Source organism: Nicotiana tomentosiformis, chromosome 9 (assembly GCF_000390325.3).
Source record: "Nicotiana tomentosiformis chromosome 9, ASM39032v3, whole genome shotgun sequence".
NCBI classification, from domain to species: Eukaryota; Viridiplantae; Streptophyta; class Magnoliopsida; order Solanales; family Solanaceae; genus Nicotiana; species Nicotiana tomentosiformis.
The window spans coordinates 42560981-42581542 of NC_090820.1; the positions used below are offsets into that span (position 1 = coordinate 42560981).

The 20562-nt window shown below is 37.9% G+C and overlaps 1 protein-coding gene across 1 annotated transcript; it reads left to right on the forward strand.

Annotated features, from left to right (window-relative positions):
• The first annotated feature begins 8987 nt into the window (after positions 1 to 8987).
• LOC104116824 (probable linoleate 9S-lipoxygenase 5) lies at positions 8988 to 14331 on the forward strand. The gene is made up of 9 exons (XM_009627765.4): positions 8988 to 9237; positions 10734 to 11020; positions 11545 to 11764; positions 11860 to 12156; positions 12258 to 12343; positions 12430 to 12537; positions 12684 to 12991; positions 13087 to 13350; positions 13436 to 14331. Exons 1-9 carry the CDS (start codon positions 8988 to 8990, stop codon positions 14202 to 14204), a joined length of 2589 nt encoding a protein of 862 aa, XP_009626060.1. The 3' UTR covers positions 14205 to 14331.
• Positions 14332 to 20562: the final 6231 nt, after the last annotated feature.

Consider the following 20562-nt stretch of genomic DNA (forward strand, 5'->3'; position numbering starts at 1 on the left):
AAGATTTCAACCAACAATCGGTACAATACGGGAGTTTGTATTGAATCGTTAGCATTTATATTTTCTATGTTTTTAAACCTTATTGAAATAAATTTTTCCATTGCTATGGAATAATTTCCCTTAGGTTTTTCGACAGATACGGTGCATTGATAACTTGATTAGGGATTCGATTCTTGACAATTGTTTGAATTAATTGATGGAATTTTATATCATATTGTGAAGTTGTTTATTATTTTTGCTTAATTGAAAGATGAGCTTTATATTGAATTTCTTTACATCTTATGCTCTAGTTTAAATTCTTGATTCAATTAGGTAATCGAAAAAGCCTCTTGAATTATTAATCAAACTAGAAAATAGAGAAATATTCGTGAGAAGTTACCCTTTAGACTAAAACTATCATTTTATTCGTTGCAATTGTTCGCCGTGCTTCAATTGGATTATTTACTGAATTTAATGTTTAATAGAAAAAGGAACCTTAAATCCAAGTGTAATCTAATTATCTGGTGAATTCGTGAATCAACATTATTATAGAGTGAACTAATTCAAGAATTGCATCCCGAGTCAATTATCTTGCACATGTCTAGTCAATTACCCTTATTTCTCTCACTAATACTTCTTTGTTGCTCAACTGTTATCTTCCATGATCAATTGATAATTGCTTAATTTTTAGTAGTTAATTGTAGTTAATAATCATTCAATCAAGTGTTAATTTTTCTGTACATTAATTAACTAAAGATTAATTGAACACTATTTAAATCCATTCCCTGTGGAGACGATAATTTAACTATATTATCTTAGACTAGTAAGTAAAAATTTTGTATTGTGTTTTGTGCTCATCACTACTGCAACCCATTTACCTAGGACCAACTCTAACCATTGCCCCTTACTCATTAGGTTAAAGAATGAAACCAACCTTAAAAGTAATAGACCCTTCAGATTTGAAACCATGTGGTGTAGCCATCCATCCTTCCCCAACCTTGTCCAAGATTCCTTCACATTTAGCTCCACTCTCATCAAATCAACCCACTAGTTTAAAGAAAGTGCTACCTAGTCGAATAAGAATCATTTTGGTAACATCTTCCATAAGAAGAAGAGACTTATGGCCAGACTAGCTAGCATCCAGAAATCCCTCTACTACCAATACAATTAGTTCCTCCTCAATCAGGAAAACAAATTGATAGATGAGCTTGACTCTGTTCTCAAGAATCAAGAGACTTCTAGAAATTGAAATTAAGAATTAATTAGCTCTCTGATGGAGATGCCAACACCAGATTCTTCCACACCTCAACTCTTAATGAAGCTGGGAATTGGCAACATGACCGGTAGGATATCAAATACTTTATCCTCAACTACTTCAACTGATCCCTCTATACATTTTCCCACACACAATCCCCCATTCTGATATCCAGTCCAAATAGTCAAGACTACACTCTCTCCAATCTCCAAAGCGGCAACCTGGTCTCCTCTCTAGAGATAATGAGGTCAAAAAGGCCATTTTTCCTTTAAACCCTTCAAAGCTCCAGGATCTGATGTGCTACAACCCTTCTTCTACCAAATATACTGGAATAGAGTGGATAATTCTATCACTAATTTTTGTAGAAACTCCTTGTAATCCCAAACCATTCACCCCACTATGAATGTAGCACCACTGTGACTTATCCCAAAATGCCTTAATGCCACTATGCTTAAGAACTTTAGACCAATAGGGATCTACAACACAATTTACAAAATAATAACAACTATTGTAGTCAATAGGATCAAAACCTACCTTCCTAATATCATAGGTCATAGCCAAGCCAGCTTTCTGTCTAATAGAAGAGCCTTTGATAATATAATAATAGTCCAAGAATACAGTAATCACTTCAGAAAAATAAAAGGTAGGAATGCCAACTTGATCCTAAAGATTAACCTGGAAAAAGCCTTTGATAGACTTGAATGGTCATTTATCAGAGATACCCTTCATGCTTTCAACTTCCCTCATGTCCTCATCAACCTCATCCTCTCCAGTGTTAGCTCCTCATCCATCTCCATACTGGTCAATGGAGGATAGACTGAGCCTTTCAGACTTACGAAGGGTATTATATAAGGAGATCCCATCTCCTCTACCTCTTTATCATGTGTATGGAGAGACTATCAAGACTCATGAGAGAGATGTTGATACCAGGGAATGGTTCACAATTAGTATCAGCAGATTTGACCTCAAGATCTCTCATTTTTTCTTTGCTGATGACCTAACTCTCTTTGAAAGAACCAATGTTAAGTATTGTAACACCATAATCAATACCCTAAACTCTTTCAATGAATCTTCTGGACAGAAAATCAACTTAGCTAAATCTAGGGTCTTCTTCTCCTCTAACTGCAAGCCTGACTAGATGGCTGCTCACTCTGCCAATCTCTAAATTGAAACCACCATCTTCTTTGGCAAATACATGGGCTTTCTAATCTTTCACAAAAGGCCAACCAAATAGTGATTTTCAATTCATCATTGACAACATGCAATCTAAGTTAGATGGTTTGGAAACCACTTACCTTAACATGACAAGTAGAACTAGGGTTGTCTAAGGAGAGGGTATTGGGTTCTTAAGAGTTGCAGGTATAGGGAAAGTACCGATGAAAGGGGGTTCCTTAAGGGTACTTTCGTTTAGGGGATTTAAGGGTACAGGGTAAGGGTACTTTTACTGGTACCCTACCAATACCCCTACCGGTCCTAAGAGGGGAGGGGGTACTTAAGGGCGAGGTACGAGTACTTAGGGGTACATTTTTAAATTAAAATTTAAAAGTAAATTATAATAAAATACAAACAAACTTTAATGGATGAAAAAAAATCAATATTTTTATTTCAATACTTATAAAAATAAAATTACATATTGTTTTTGAATAATTTATGAAATTTTTCAATAACTTCTATCAGTTTTTGCTTGAAATTAATAGCACTTGTTCTTCTGTGTGCCTGCTGTCTCCAGTAGATAATATTTCACTTATAGACATCATCGTCTTCTTGAATTATTTCTATAAGACCAAAGTTTCTTCTCTTCCAATATTTCAGCAAGTCTTCATTTTCTTCATCATCGCAAACATTATTTCTAACAATTATTTTAGGATAATTTTGAAAAGAAGGATTATACGTTTCTTGTATGTAACGTCTAAACCCGAACTGGTTAGGATTTGTTTTAAAACGAGGACCCTCACTCTTTAGGATTACCCTTAGTCAATCCATTACACATTTTTTTACCAGTTTAGGAGCCATTTTTAATGATAAATAATTAAAATTACAACAAATAGCAACACAAGTATAACAAAAATAAACGCAAAACTTAATATGAGTGTTAGAATATTAATTGCAATTAGAGATAGAGAGAGATAGAGAATTAAAAATATATGAGAGTTTTGTGTGAAAATTAAAAGAATGAAATGGGGTATTTATAGTTTTAAAATAGGGCCAAAGTGTATTTGAACGAGCTTAACGGTTAAAAACATAAATTAGGGGGTAGGGACGGGTGTTAGGGGGCTAGAGAGGCAAAATAGCCATTTTTGGTCGTAGCATATTAGCTTACAAAAATAGCTATTGGTAAATGGTGAAAAAACGGCCACATTTATAAAAACAAAACTTAAGGGTACCGGTTCGGTACCTTAAGGTACCAACCATATCGGTACTTTTTTCGGTACCTTCCCAGTCACGTTACCCTTTACCCAAATACCCCACCCCTACCCCCAATCTGAACCGGTATGGACCGGTATCAGTTCGGGTATTATCCTCCCCTTAGACAACCCTAGGTAGAACAACCCTAGCCAAAGCTTCCATGAGTAGTATCCCAAATTATGTCATGCAGTTCACCAAATTGCCCTCCCACACTACTAAATTGTTCAATAAGATACATAGGAACTTCATATGGGGCACCACACCTACTAAGAAAAGAATGCACCTTGTTGGATGAGACATTGTAACCAAGACTAAGAATTTGGGAGGTATGAGATTGCAAAAAGCTGAGTGCAAGAAGTTGCTATTCATGTAGGACTAGCATGGAGGATATATCATAACCCATCCTCCATCTAGGCTAGAGTCCTAATTTCTAAACACTGCGACTGGTCACACATACCCAATAAACTAAATCTCTCATTTAGCAATGCATTCTTCAGGTTTGGAACACATGTAGGGATGCGTCTAGATGGGTAGTTTACAAAGGGGATAGAGTCAGCTTCCTTAATGATGTCTGGATTCCAAATAACAACTCTATCAGAAGCATGATTGAAGGTCCCCTCACCAACAATGATCAATCCACCAAGGTGTCCAGTATGTATTAGTAATGGTGCTCGGAACACCTCTATTCTCTCAATAATTGTCCCAGAGAGTATCATGAAAATCATAACCTCCATATTTATCCCAAACAATGCAAGTACGGAAGATAAAATGACTGGGGCCTAACTAGTTTTGGCATTTTCAATACTAAGTCAGCCTATTTGTTTCTTAGTTCATAAGCAACTCCTTCCATAACTAGACCCAATAAGAATATTAAATGGATTTGGAAGCTAAAAGTGCCAATACGCTCAAGACCTTTCTGTGGATCCTACTTCATGATAGACTTCTGTAATGACTCGACCAGTCATTTTGAGCTCTACCACATCATTTGGCGGTTTGAGGCCTTGAGTAGCTTCATTTCATATTTTATGACTTGTACATGTGGTCGGAATTGAATTTCGGGAAGTGCGAAGTTGTTCGGAAGGAAAATTCTCAATTCAAAAGCTTTAAGTTGGAAGACCAAGGTTTGAATTTTAAGTAAACGACCTAGGAATCGGGATTTGAAGGTTCTCATAGGTTTGCATGATGATTTTGGACTTGGGCATATGTTCGGGTTGAGTATCGGATGGTCGGGGAACGTTTCGGCGTTTAATATGGAAAGTTAGCATTTTGAAGGTTTTAAAATTTCTTAAGTTTGATTTGAAGTGGACTTTGATGCTATTGATGTCTGTTTATAATTCGGAGCCTTGGAATAGGTTCGTATTATGATTTGTGACTTGTACGTAAAGTTTGGCGTCATTCCGGAATGTTTAGTTATGGACGAGACGCGTTCGTCAATGTTTGAAGGTTTGAAAGTTAAAAGAAGGATTTTGAACATCGATTCGTAGTTTGGATGTTATTTGGTGTGATTTGAGACCTTGAACGGGTTCGTATCATATCTTAGGACTGGTTGGTGTTATTGGAAGGGGTCCCAGCGGCCTCGGGTGTGTTTCGGGATAGTTTCGAACCAAGTTTGGATAATTTGTTGTTGCTGGATTACTGGTCCTGGTTTTGTTCTTCGCAAACGCGAAGGGAAAGTTGCATTCGTGAAGAAGGATCTAAGCTGGAGGTCTTTTGTTCAACGCGCCACGTTTGCAATGACCTGGTCGCGTTCGCGTAAGAGAAGCTGGGCCTGGGAGTCGTGTCCTATGCGTTCGTGATGATGGGGTCGCGTTCACGATGGTCAGGCCTGGTAAGGCATCACGTTCATCAGCCTGTCATCGTAATCGCGAAGAAATATTTGGGAGCAGAAGTTGGTTGTGCTTCGCGAACGCAAAGAAGGGTGCCTGGGCAGATTATAAACTTGCAAGGTCAGAATTTTCTCATTTCTCTCTTGCTTGGGCGATTTTTGGGCGATTTGGAGGAGCCATATTCATCATCAATCTTGAGGTAAGGAAATTCTACACATTGTGAGTTATATACAGGGATTATATGTGGATTTAAATGTGACACCCTAGGCGAATTCCACATCGACAAAAATTGGATATATAAGTAAGCATGCCTTAGACCCTAGTGACATATTTTAAAGTCGTGCCGGCCTAGGCCTAAAGAGAACAATATCACTAGTGGGCTGAGTTGTTACATTAAACATGAAAAGTTATGGAAATTGTAGGATTTTTGGAAGAAAACCTAAAATTTGGTATTTTCGGATTTTGACCACGAAATTGGACATGAAATTGGGAATAAATTATATATTTGAGTTCGTGGTGTTATGGGTAATGTTTATCTTCAAATAATTTCAGTATCTGAGCAGGTGAGCCCAGGGTTGGCTTTGTTGACTTTTCGAGCGGAGTTGAGATTTTTATAAATTGTTAAATTAGGAGTATTGAAGTATATTTTGATTGGTTTGCATGTTGTTTGACTAGTTTTGGATCGAAGGGCATCGGTTTGAGGTGTTAGAGAGGCGTTGGAGCCGGTTATGGAACTTTAGAGCAAGGTAAGTCTCATGTCTAACCTTGTGAGCGGAAAACTACCCCGTGGGTATTACATTGTTATGTGCTACTAGTTATGGGTGCTACGTACGTACGAGGTGACGAGAGTCCGTATGCTCGGGTAGACTTAGGACTTTATCATGTAATATTTGACTTAGTTGAACTCAATTTGCTAGCTTAATTACTTGAACATATAATTAAAATTAATTGGGAATATGTTAGGCCGAGCTTTTTCACCTTGAGTTATTTGACGAGATGTTTGATAGACTATAAAAATTATGTTTACTTTATGCTAGTCATGTTAACTTTATGCTCCTGCACTTGTGTTGCAAACACATGACCCGTAATTCGATAAGTTTCTTCCTTTCCTGTGGATCAGATCGAACGCCTCGCCAGTATATTGAGATGCATCTCTAGTTCACGACAGTCGACCCTCGACAGTGTACACACCACTCTGGATCGGGTTGTACGACCTCAACATAATCGTGCGTGATACTGCTAGGAGTTTGAATATTCGTGAGATTTTCCTTTGATTGAGACCCGACATTTATATGGTATTCCTTATCCGTTGGATATTGCACTTGATATTTCCGATTTGTCAAGATAGCATATGAGATTCGAGAGATTTATATCATTTAAAGAAATGTTGGGGAATTATGTGAGTTACAGTTTTTACCTCATGGTTGTTGTTGTGTTGCATATCTGTTTATAGTTTATTATATTGTTTTATTGGACACCTAGTAAATGTCGTTGTCGACCCCTCGTCACTACTTCTCTGGGTTAGGCTAGATACTTACTGGGTACGCATTGATTTACGTACACTTCTGCACTAAATGTGCAGGATCTGACAGGTTCATTTGGTGGTCATCTTTCAGCCATATAAATTACAATCAATCGGCATTAGTCACCGTTCAAAGATCTCTATAAATTTCATTAAGCTATAATTACATAATCCTAGGACCCTAAAAAAAACAATTCATTCATGTGAAGACTCTATTCTTGCAATATTTTTACACTTTAACTGAGATCTCCACTGAAGTAGTTATCATTTATCATTGATTTTTGTAATAAAATATGAAAATTTCCTACCCAGCTGAGAATCCCAAGAGTTTTCATAATGGCAAAGCGAAAAGAAAATCGGTTGAGCACAAGTCCTGTTAATCCAAATTAATGAAATAATTTTTAAAATATTTTTTCATGAGAAATAAAAATGTAACCAAAATTATTTTTCAAAAGGCATTTTCACGAGGAAGTCATTTCCTCATTTTTCTCATAGTTGGTTACCAAAAAATGTTTTCAAGGAAAACAACATGAAAGTAACTACCAAATACACTTGCCTTTTCAAATAAAATTTTTGGGAGCTGTTAATTAGAGCCGGTTTAGCCAAGTTCAAGCAATCTTACTAGTTAGAGGCTGCTACTTCTAACTTCTCTACAAACTTTCATCTCTTCATTAATTTTAACACTTTTGCAACAACTTTCTCTTTCCTCTTTTTTTTTTTTTTTTTTTTTGAAGTATTTACAACTTTTATAATCTAATGTGTATTTTGGTGGCTCCCTGCTACAGAGTTCATACAATCAAAAACTGCTAGCATGTTAGGACTTATGTGGAATTTTTGGAAATGGCTGCTGTACTATTTTGTATTACTAAGCCTATCTGGAAACAGTGAGAGCTTATCATTAGCTTGTTAACCGGATCTTGATTTGTAAGCTAATAATGGGGTAGAATAATTTAAAGCTTTGGGATATGTTTCATCCTTTTTCACATTCATAGCTCTGTTGTCAAGCTTTTATTGGACAAGAAGAACAACAGTAATATTTACTTGCGAGTCAATGTGAAAAAGTTTTATACTATACTTTTATATTATTATTAACTTAAAGTGCCAGAGTGATGCCCAATGAGGGATCAGGTCAACAAATTACTAGTCAAGATCACACCTTTATTATATCCTTCGTGGGTGCCTAAATAAATCCAAGTTGGACAGACAGTAATATATAAATGATAACCCAAATTAGTTACGGAAATAAACTTTTCGAAAATGTTTTTCCATGAGAAGATCATTTTCTAACGAAATTATGCCTAAAATCATTTTTCAGGAGATGTTTTCATGCGGAAGTTATTTCCTCATTTGTGGTAGTTGGTTAACAAAAAATGTTTTCAAGAAAAAACAGCACTAAAGTAAGTACAAAACACACTTCCCTTTTTAAGAAGTACTAGTAGTCTAGTACTCTACAACTTTCAGTTCTTCATTAACTTTAGCAACTTTTCATTCTTTTTTTCTTTTAATATTTAAAACTAATAATATGTAAAGTGTATTGTGGAATATATAATATATCACTGTTACAAGTTCATGCAATTAAAAAATGGTAGCATATTAGAAGTTGGTGCTATACTAATACTAAACATATGTGGAGACAGTGAAAGCTTTTTAACCGGATCTTGATTGTAGGCAATGGAGGGAATATTTTAAAACTTTGGGACATATTTCATCCTTTTCACATTCATAGCTCTGTGAATATAAAGAAGGATCAAATCAAACTTGTCCAGCTAAGATTTAGAATTTCTTAACACCAACGTGGATGCCTCAATTGATCCATGTTGTGATTCCAATGATATACAAGTCTACTGCAACTATAATAGTACACAAAAGTCTATTACTGTTGTTGCACTAATAAATAGAGGAAAAGTACCTTTGTTGCTTCAATAAAAGCTCATACATATTTCCTTTATTTCAACTCAAACATATCTTTAGGGCTTGTTCTGTATCTCCATTTTGTTCAATGGGGATCTTTCCACCATGTTGTACAGAGTTACTGGAGAAAATGCTGGAAATGGTTTGTGGGAAGCAGCATGATGTTCCAAGAGAAAGCGATTCTAGCAACCAAACCAGTTCCATTAAGATCAAGGGGACAGTTGTATTGAGGAAGAAAAATGTTTTGAACTTCAAGGATGCTGGTTCTGCTTTCCTTGATCGAATGCATGAGCTCTTTGGCAAACGTGTCATCCTACAGCTCATTAGTGCTGATCCTGGTAATTTACACTTTCTTCTAGAGCTGAGCAAAGAGATGCAAAGAAACTTGTTAGATATCATATTCATATATATGGCTATCATTCACAGTGAGAAAACTCGTGTACAAGCTAAGATTTTATTAATGAGTACCAAGAAAGGTACTTATAAGAGTACAACAGAAGAGAGGTCTTCCTTCTATATGTTGAAGGAATTCAACAGATCCAACGAAGAGACTATGTTAGATACAACATTCTTCCTACACCATAAATAAAGACTCTTACAGCATCTAGATTGCAATGTTATCGCTTTTTATCATTAAGAATAAAACATCTATTATTTTTCTCTAATCAAGTGTTCCAGAATGGAACTGCATTCCAATAGTGCTTGCTGCCCCTAGAAAATAGCTGTGCAAACGAGCTGCATAAGGCAAGTTTTGTACGTCCTGGCATAACCAATTGACCTCCAAATATTCTCCAAAACATTGACCAAATTTTCCTGGAAAAAGTACAGTGGAGTAGAAGATGGTTCACTAATTCATTAGCCTCTTCACATAGAAAACATCTTCTGCACATAGTAAGACCCCTTTTCTGTAGATTGTCATGGTTTAAACAAGCTTCATGAGTGACAATCCAAGTGAGGTAGAATAGATTTCCAGATTATCTTCCATAGCCAACAGTCATGGACTCCACCCATTTTCCTAAAGAGGCTTTTATAACATACCTTGACAGAAAATATACCATCATTCCTCAACCTTCGACAACAATGAATCAGCCACCTGATCATCAAGAGAGACAGGTTCCAGCTTTTGAATTAACTCATTTATGCAATCAATCTCCCGGTCATGCAAGTTCCTTCTTTTGAATGAAATTTTCATCTCCCTGTGGAGTATTAATCACATTAAGTTTCTTGTCAGAGATGATTGCATAAAGATCTAGAAATAGTTCCATTAACGGAGTGTGATCCAGCCACCTATCTGACCGCATCTTCAGTCTCCTTCTGTTGCCAACTTTAAACCTAACACAGTCCTAAAATTCTTAGCAAAGACTCCTAATATGCTTCCAAACAGATACACCGTACACACCTCTTACACTATTAGTGCACCACTCCTCATTCTTACCATATTTAACGGTTAATAGTTCATTGTTAAAATCATTAAACCTTCGGCGCCATTTTAGTACAAACTCTTATTCTGCAGTTTCAAAAATTTTAACTCCCGAACCTCCAGTACCTGAATTCTGAATGCCTGGTTATTCCATTTTCACCAACAAATTTTGCGAAAGCATGCAGCAGAATATTTATTTCCCTGGTTTTCTTCCATTTTGAAGCAAAAATACCATAAGAAAACCTAGATAGTTCCTTTCTTATACTCAAATAGATATATTCCTTCGCTTCAGTCGTTTATATGTTTGAAATCAAGTAGTTCGTATTAATTTGGAAGCCTTAATGCAATAAATGCAGAATGTATGTTATTCTGTACAGTAACATTGAAGCACAATTTTTTTTTTCATTCTTAAAGGAAATGGATCAAAAGGGAAGGTGGGAAAACCAGCAATATTGGACTGGACATCCAGCAAGACTTGGATATCAGTGGAAGAAGTTACATTCAATATTACATTTGAGTGGGATGAGTCAATAGGAGTTCCTGGTGCTTTCATTATAAAGAACTATCATCATAGCCAGTTTTACCTGAAGACCGTCGCTTTAGAAGATATTCCTAGTCATGGCGAAGTTCATTTCGTCTGCAATTCTTGGGTGTATCCAGCACATCGTTACAAGTACGATAGGGTGTTTTTTAGCAACAAGGTATCCATATTTCATAACCTTACTCCAGGAATCCATATGATGCCTGCAAAACATAATAATAACTCAACAGGAACTAGCAGAGGTTATTACACGTAATTTCAGAAGAAAGCACTAAGGTTGAGGATGCACTTCTATTTTCTAGGCAAAAATACATACTGATAGGTTAAGCCTAACTGTATGATTTCCAGAAAAACAAAAAACAAAAATATACATTTTCAAGTTTAAATAAGATATGTTCCTCTTCAAAATAGTTCCGAACTTCCTGACTTACAGGATTATGATGACAGTCCTAAAGTATGACAAGATAGAAGGCTATGTAAACTCATAATTTTTATACAAATGACAATCAGACTGTCATATCAATCAATCAACTATTCCTCAATCCCAAACTAGTTGAAGTTCTCTAATCTCACATTTATACCTACACTGACATACTAAATCTTAACCAAGTAGTGCGTACAGGATTTAAATTCAAACTTATGGATCATGATAGAGACTGAATCTCTAATTTTTGGTGTTATCAGACATACCTGCCATGCAACACACCAGAACCCCTTCGGCCATACAGGAATGAGGAGCTTGTTAATCTTCAGGGTACAGGTTCTGGCAAACTCAAGGAATGGGACAGAGTTTACGACTATGCAGTCTACAATGATTTAGGACATGGTCGACCGGTGCTTGGTGGGGGCAAGGATTATCCATACCCCCGAAGAGGAAGAACAGGCCGTCCACTGACTAAAAGAGGTTAGGCTGCAAACACATTAATGTCATCTTATTTACAGGTGTTGTCTTAGAACCACTAACAGAACATGTTAATAGAGTTAAGTTTGCTGTTACAGATTCTAGCTTAGAGAGCCGGCTGCCACTTCTGAGTTTGAACATTTATGTTCCACGAGATGAACGTTTCAACCATGTGAAATTTGTAGATTTCCTTGGATATGGTGCCAAATCAATGGGTCGGGTCATAATTCCACAGATTGCAACTCTCTTAGCCAAACCTTTTAACGAGTTTAAAAGCTTCAAACATGTACTAAAAGTCTATAAAGGTCGAGTTCCTGATAACTCCACGGAATGCATGCCATGGGAATTTCTCAAAGGACAACTTCATAAATTTCCAATTCCTCATGTAATTAAAGGTGACTATGTGTTCTCTTTCTGTGTCCCCACAACTAGTTTAGCCTCTGAAAGGTGATAAAGCAAATACTAATTTTGAACCCTTTCGGAAAAAAAACAACAGATAATAACTCTGCATGGAGGACAGATGAAGAGTTTGGACGTGAAATGCTGGCCGGAGTCAACCCTGTGATTATCCAACGTCTACAGGTAATATCAACAACAAATCTTTTATCTTTTCTATGTGCTTTTGTACTCTTTGAACGCAAATTACTAAAACACGAAATGCCTATCAGGAATTTCCGCCCACAAGCAAGCTAGATCCTGAAGTATATGGCGACCAGACCAGTAAAATCACAAGGGACCAAATTGAGAAATACATGGATGGACTAACTGTGGATGATGTAATACTCATTCTTTATTTCTTTTTCTGGTGATTTATCATAAACAAAGGAAGAGAAAACCAAGGCATCCTTTGTATATGGACACTAATCATCTGTCTCCATTTTAGATTCTATATATTTTACACTTTTATCTTTTGTGGTCACAGGCAATTAAGTATAACAGGCTATTCATCTTAGATTATCATGATGGACTTATGCCTTATCTTAAACGGATTAACTCAACAACCAATAAGATCTATGCTAGTCGGACCCTCCTTTTACTCCAAGATGATGGAACATTGAAGCCACTTGCAATCGAACTGAGCTTACCGCACCCACAAGGAGATAAACATGGTTCCAGCAGTCAAGTATTTACCCCATGTAATGATGAGAGTGTTGAAGGCTATGTATGGCATCTGGCTAAAGCCTATGTTGCTGTAAATGATTCTGGATATCATCAGCTCGTCAGTCACTGGTGAGCTACTTAACAAAGCAGATGAAAAGGTGGAAACTATAGAAGCAGGTCACCTCTTGAAGACGCTATATTTATTTTGTTACTCTACTTCGCAGGTTGAATACCCATGCGGCATTAGAGCCATTTATCATAGCAGCAAACAGACAATTGAGTGTGCTTCATCCAATCTATAAACTTCTACATCCCCACTTCCGCGATACAATGAACATCAATGCTTTGGCTCGGCAGATCCTCATTAGTGCAGGTGGAATACTTGAGTTGACAGTATTTCCATCCAAGTATGCCATGGAAATGTCTTCTTCCATCTATAAGAATTGGGTGTTCACTGAGCAGGCACTCCCTGCAGATCTACTTAAGAGGTAGGCCATTAGTTGTTACAGCTTAAAACTCAATTTCATATCCATCTTGTCCAAGTAATACTCTCAATTATTTTTAAAATTTCAGAGGAGTTGCAGTGCCAGACCCAAGCCAGCCTCATGGCCTTAGACTTCTGATAGAGGATTATCCTTACGCCGTTGATGGACTTGAGATTTGGTCAGCAATTGAAACCTGGGTGGACGAGTATTGCTCATTCTATTACTTAGCGGATGACATGATCCAAGGTGATTCTGAACTTCAATCATGGTGGACAGAAGTTCGCAACGTGGGTCATGGTGACTTGAAAGATGAACCATGGTGGCCTCAGATGCAGACAAGAGATGAGCTTGTCCAAACATGCACCATAATCATATGGGTGGCTTCTGCTCTTCATGCAGCAGTTAATTTTGGGCAATATCCTTATGCTGGTTATCTCCCAAATCGCCCAACCGTAAGCCGGCGCTTTATGCCAATGCCAGGCACTCCTGAGTATGTTGAGCTTGAGTCAAACCATGAGCGAGCCTACCTAAAGACCATCACAGCCCAGTTCCAAACTCTTCTTGGCATCTCTTTGATAGAGATGTTATCCATGCATTCTTCAGATGAGATTTATCTTGGACAAAGAGATACTCCTGAATGGACTTCTGATAGTCCACCACGACATGCATTTGATGGATTCCGTCACAAACTGGTAGAAATCGAGAACAGAATAATGGATAGGAACAACGACAATACATTGAAGAACCGAAAAGGACCTATACAGATGCCTTATACGTTACTCTACCCAAACGCATCAGGTGACAAGAGTACTACTGGACTTACTGGAAAGGGAATTCCCAATAGTATCTCAATCTGAAGTCACATGACATAAATGGATTGCTGAATGTGAAATCACACAAGTTGAACGTACCAGTGGCAACAATTTTTAGTACAGCTATTTTCTTATTTGAAAAAATCCCTCATTTGATCCTTGCTTCGTTAGATTTCTACTGACAAACCAATTCTTAAGACTCACTCATCTTCTTCAGTATATGTTGTCCGCATAAGACCCAATTCCTAGAACTGAATTGAAGAGGGAGTCAAAAGATATCATCACTAATAAGTCAAGAAGAAATGACACGATGGTCATCTTTCTACGTGAGAAACACACCATATCTCGGTAATGTTACAACTCTTATATAGTTATTGTTATCATTTTCATTTCATTTTTGGAATTTTTTCATTGTACATAGCGGGAGGGAAAGGGGAAATGGGGAGGGTATTGCAAGGTGGGGAATCAAACCCTCACCAACAAGGTGAAAATTCAAGTAGCTAACCAACTGGACTACTAAGATTCCCCTATTATCAGCTTTTTGATTTTACACTTTACAAGCTAGAAGCACACACACTTATATCAACCTAGAGAAAGAGCCAGACAAACACACCAGAGTGATGCTAGAACATAGCATCTGAATTAACAAAAAAAAGGTTATATGTCCAAACAACCCATGATCAGAGAAGAAATTTTGAAACAAGATATATAAAAATAAGGGCAGCCCGGTGCACTAACCTCTCACTATATGTGCGGGGTCTAGAGAGGGCCGAACACATTAGGTCTATTGTTCACAATCTTACTTTGCATTTCTGCAAGATGTTGTTTGCACTTTGCACGACTAGAACAAATGACTTCCTTTTCACACCACGTCGCAATAAGATCCCCTTCTTGAAGCAAGACTTATAGAAATTACTTAATGAAAAGTGACAAATTGATTAACTTGTCTTCATAATTCTCATTTTATTATTTCTAGCACGATCACAGTAGGCCACTTACCTGAGAACATTAATAATTACTTAAAGAATATTGATAGCTTATTTTTGTACTTTATTTCTTGTCGTCGTTATGGAAGACCTTATCGAATAAACTATAGAAGGACAGAAGGGGAAAAGGAGTCTTGATTGACTATCAGTTTGATAGAAATGGCAATTGCTTGTGATAAGATCCCCTTCTTGAAGCAAGACTTATAGCCGTAATTTATGTTACGACCTCTAAAGTTTTAGCAGGAAAAGGAAAGAACAATGAGCTCACCTAAAGGACAAATGGGAAGAATTGTCCTTGAACAGCTTGCTCGACAAGAACTCAATTGAGTTCTGGAAAACAGAGATGAAGTGAGAGAGAGACGAGAGGGAAGAAAGAGATTCTTTATTTCAAATCATCTAATGAGATCTTACAAAATGAGGAAACATCCACTATATAGGAAGGGGTGGGAAAGTTAGTTATAACTAACTTTTTGGATGCCCTCTTTCCATTTATTCATGCGCGCGTGCCAGTCACGTGAGTTGTAACTAACCTAACAAACTAACAACTAATGCAACTGAATTGAGCTGAGTGTTTTATAATTGGAAAAAGCTCCATTAGGATCGTATCAATTACCCCTATCTTCAAATGATCCTTGTCCTCAAGGATTGAAATGAGGAAATCTCTGCTTAAGGTCGTGGTAGTCTTCCCATGTACTGTCCTCAGGTGCGGCATTAAACCATTTAACTAGAACTTGGGATACAGCTCTCCCATGCTTCTGAATCATCCATCTATCAAGTATGGCCTCAGATTCTAGCAGCACATGACCAGCTTCTGAAAGTACTATAGGCAAAGTGACTGTGGCTGAGTGAGACCCTATCTTCTTTTTCAGCTGTGAGATGTGGAATGTAGGATGGATCTTGGTACCAAAAGGGAGGTCCAAGGTGTATGCTACTGATCCCACTCTAGCAAGGATCTTGAAGGGCCCAAAATATTTGGATGATAGTTTCTGAAGACCATGCTGCTTGAGAGAGAGTTGTATGTAGGGCTGTAGCTTGACATAGACCCAATCTCCTATTGCATATGTCCTGTCAGTCCTTCGTTTATCAGCTTGCACCTTCATTCTATTTTGAGCTTTCTCCAGTTGGAACCTCAATAATCTTACAGTAGCTTCTCTAGCTTGGAGACTTCTATTGACCGCATCCAATTGGGAATCAAAACTCATGTAGGGAAGTAAGGGAGGTGGTTTCTGACCATACACTGCCTCATATGGTGTCATGTTTCTGCTGGAATGATAAGTGGTGTTGTACCACCACTCATCCAAAGGCAACCACTGTGGCCATGCTTTGGGCTTCTCAAATGTCATGCATCTAAGGTAGCATTCCAAACATCTGTTAACAACCTCTGTTTGACCATTTGTCTGAGGATGATATGCAGTGGAAGTCAGCAGTGAAACCTTATGCAAACTGAATAAGACTTTCCAAAACTTGCTTGTAAAGACAACATCTCTATCTGATACTATGAATTTGGGCATTCCATGTAGTCTGAACACTTGATCCATAAACACCTGAGCCACATCCAAAGCAGTATAAGGATGTTTAAGGGCTATGAAATGGGCAGCTTTGCTCAACCTATCAACCACCACAAATTTCACCTCCTTTCCAGCAACCTTAGGAAGGCCCTCAATAAAGTCTATTGAGATGTCTTTCCACACCTTATCAGATATAGGGAGAGGTTGTAGTAGACCAGGATAAGCTACATTCTCACCTTTGCATTTTTGACAAACATCACAGGCTCTTACATGAGTATAAACATCATGCTTCATCTTTTTCCAATAGAAGTCTTGTTTAAGCCTTTTTAAGGTGGCTGTAATGCCAGAGTGGCCACCCATAGGACTGTCATGGTAAAAGGAGATAAGTTGAGATCTGATTGTGGCATCAGCTTCTACTGTCAGTTTGTTCTTCCTGCTCAAGATCCCATTTTGGAATTTGTAATAAGGTTTGTTGACATGCACATCCTGTATGGATTGGATAAGATGTTGAAGTGCAGGGTCTTGCCTCCATATGGCTTTAACTGTGCCTAAAAGATCTAAGTTGACACCAGAGATGTTATAAAGCTGAATGGACTCTTCTTTTTTGGACAAGGCATCAGCTACAATGTTCTCCTTCCCCTTCTTGTAGGCTATAGAATAATCATAGCCAAGTAATTTGACCAGTCATTTTTGTTAACTGGGAGTGGTAATCCTCTGCTCCAGCAAGTATTTAAGACTGTGGTGGTCAGTCTTGATGATAAATGATCTCCCTAGTAGATAAGGTCTCCGCTTTTGTACAGCAGAAACCAATGCCAACAGCTCCCTTTCATAGACAGATAATACCTTGTTCTTGTCTGATAATCCCTTGCTAAAAAAGGCAATTGGTCTGTTGTCTTGTGCTAGAACAACTCCAATTCCTCCACCAGAAATATCAGTCCCCGCTGTGAATTCCTTTGAAAAATCTGGAAGAGCTAGGACAGGAGCTGAAGTAATAGCTAGTTTCAAATCTTCAAATGCAGCAGTTGCTGTAGGATTCCACTGAAAATTCCCCTTTTTGAGTAGATCATTGAGGGGTCTTGCAACGATGCCACATCCCTTGATAAACCTCCTATAGTAGCCTGTCAACCCTAAGAATCCCCTTAGCCCTTTTATGGTAGTGGGTAGTGGCCAATCCAGCACACCCTAAACCTTTTGTTTATCCATAGCCACACCTTGCTCAGAAATGATATAGCCTAAGTAGTCAATCTGTGTGACTCCAAAAGCATATTTGCTTTATTTTATGAACAATGTATGGGATCAAAGGACCTTGAAATCTTCCTCTAAATGTAACAGATGGTCATCCCAACTTTAACTATATATTAAGATGTCGTCAAAAAAACTAAGATGAATTTTCTAAGATAGTTGTGAATGATCTTGTTCATTAGGCTTTGAAAAGTAGAAGGGACATTTGTTAATCCAAAAGGCATAACCATGAATTCATAATGGCCATGATAGGTTCTAAATGCAGTCTTAGGTATGTCTGGTTCAAACATCTTAATTTGATGATATCCTGACCTTAAATCCAGCTTAGAGAAGTATTTGGCACCATGAAGTTCATCCAGCAATTCTTCAGTCACAGGAATGGGGAACTTGTCCTTCACTGTGCAGTTGTTCAACTCCCTGTAATCTACACACAATCGCCATGATCTATCCTTCTTTTTTACCATCACAATAGAAGATGAATAGGGGCTGGTGTTGTGCCTAATAACTCCAGAGACTAGCATCTCATTCACCATCTTTTCAATCTCATTTTTCTAAACATTAGGATATCTGTAAGGCCTAATGTTGATGGGGGAGACACCTTCTTTCAAGGTGATCTTATGGTCATGTAATTTAGAGGGAGGGAGTTGTGTTGGCTCCTCAAAAAAATTACTGTACTTCTGCAATATAGACTGCAAATCCCAGTTCATACTTGGTTCCTTTGGCAGGCCTTCCAACGTAAAAAGGCTGATTTCCACTCCTTACTGTTGATTCTCAAGAAATAAACCCACAGATATCATACACAGCTCTGCAGGTTTTGGCTAATAGTTTTTCCATGTTGGCCTATTGAATTATCTTAGTTGCAGGTGGTTGAACTCCTCTCAATGACACTTTATGTCCCATGATACTGAACTCCATTCTAAGTTTCTTGAAGTTCCACACAATGTCACCCAATGTTATTAACCACTTAATTCCCAAGACCATACTACACCCTCCAATTGGCAGCACTAACATATCAGAATCAAAAGAAACACCTTGCATTTTTCAAACCAGCTTTTTACATATATAGTTGCTCTACACCTTCTTTCCATCTGCAACAGATACATCAAAAGGAGATATAACTATCAAAACACATCCCAACTTCTTGGCAGTGTTAAGATCCAAGAAATTGTGAGTGCTCCCTGTATCAATTAGAACCTGCACAGCCTTGCCCTTGACTGATACAGTTACCCTCATAGTACTTAAATCATATAGTACATTCATGGCATGGACTGATACATGAGGTAGAATGGACCCCTCAGCATCAGTCTCCAACCCTTGACCTATCATTGTTAACAATTCTACTGGGTCTAACATCACTTCCTCTTCCAATTCAACTTCTTCTATTCCCTCCTCCACCTCCATAGAAAACAATAGCCTCTTGTTCTTACATGCATGCCCAAAGCTATACTTCTCATCACAATTGTAACATAGTCCCTTACTCCTTCTTTCCTCCATTTCAGTTGGAGTTAATTTCTTGGCATTTCTGTAGGTAGGTTTTATGGATGTGGTATGAACATTTGGAGGGCTACTGGAAGGTTGGCTAAATTTGGAGGACATTGGGGCAGTGTGTTGAGGGAACTGAGAGTTAACATAAGGAAATTTTGGAGTGTTTTTGGTTGAATAAGATGGAGTTGAGGTGGCAATGAAAACTTGCTTCTGTACTATCAATGTTTGTTCCTGAATTTTAGCTAGACTAATTGCCTTAGCTAAAGTTCTGGGTGCTAACATTTTGACAAGTAAACCAATTTCTGGTTTCAATCCCCTAACAAAGCAACTAACAACATACTCCTCTGATAATTTTACTCTAGTAAGCAATTCATCAAACATGTCAACATAGTCTTGCACCGAGCTTACCTACCTCAAGTCCTTGAAGTCTCCCATGGGATCGTCAAACAGTTCAGATCCAAATCTGGCATACAAACAAGCTACATACTCACCACAGCGAGGCCAGTCTCTAGTCACGCGATGCTTCTTGTAAGATTGGTGCCACTGTAGTGCCTTCCCTTCCAACTTGCACGAAGCCAGTTTCACCTTAGATTCCTCAGGAGTGCCATCCACAGCGAAGAACTGCTCACATTTATACAGCCAGTCCTTCAACCCTAGGCCATCAAAAGTTGGGTACTCCCCATGATAATCGTGAGTTGGCAATTGGTAACCTCTAAGTCGAGGAACCACCACCTCTGGACCTTCATTCTCAACAGGACCCTCGTGATGATTAGTCAAATTATTCACCAACAATTTCTTGATTTCCTCCATAGCTTAGGCCACCTTATGATCCACATAACTTCTTAATTCCGAAACAGAAGTTGTGACTGCATCCATCGAACCCTTGAGATTATCGACTTCCTTGCGTAGCTCTTGCATACGAGTATTATGTTCCCCCATTTTCCCAGATCCAAGGAGCAAAAAGCTTTGATACCAATGTTACGACCTCTACAGTTTTAGCAGGAAAAGAAAAGAACAATGAGCTCACCTAAAGGACAAATGGGAAGAATTGTCCTTGAACAGCTTGCTCGACAAGAACTCAATTGAGTTCTGGAAAACAGAGATGAAGTGAGAGAGAGACGAGAGGGAAGAAAGAGATTCTTTATTTCAAATCATCTGATGAGATCTTACAAAATGAGGAAA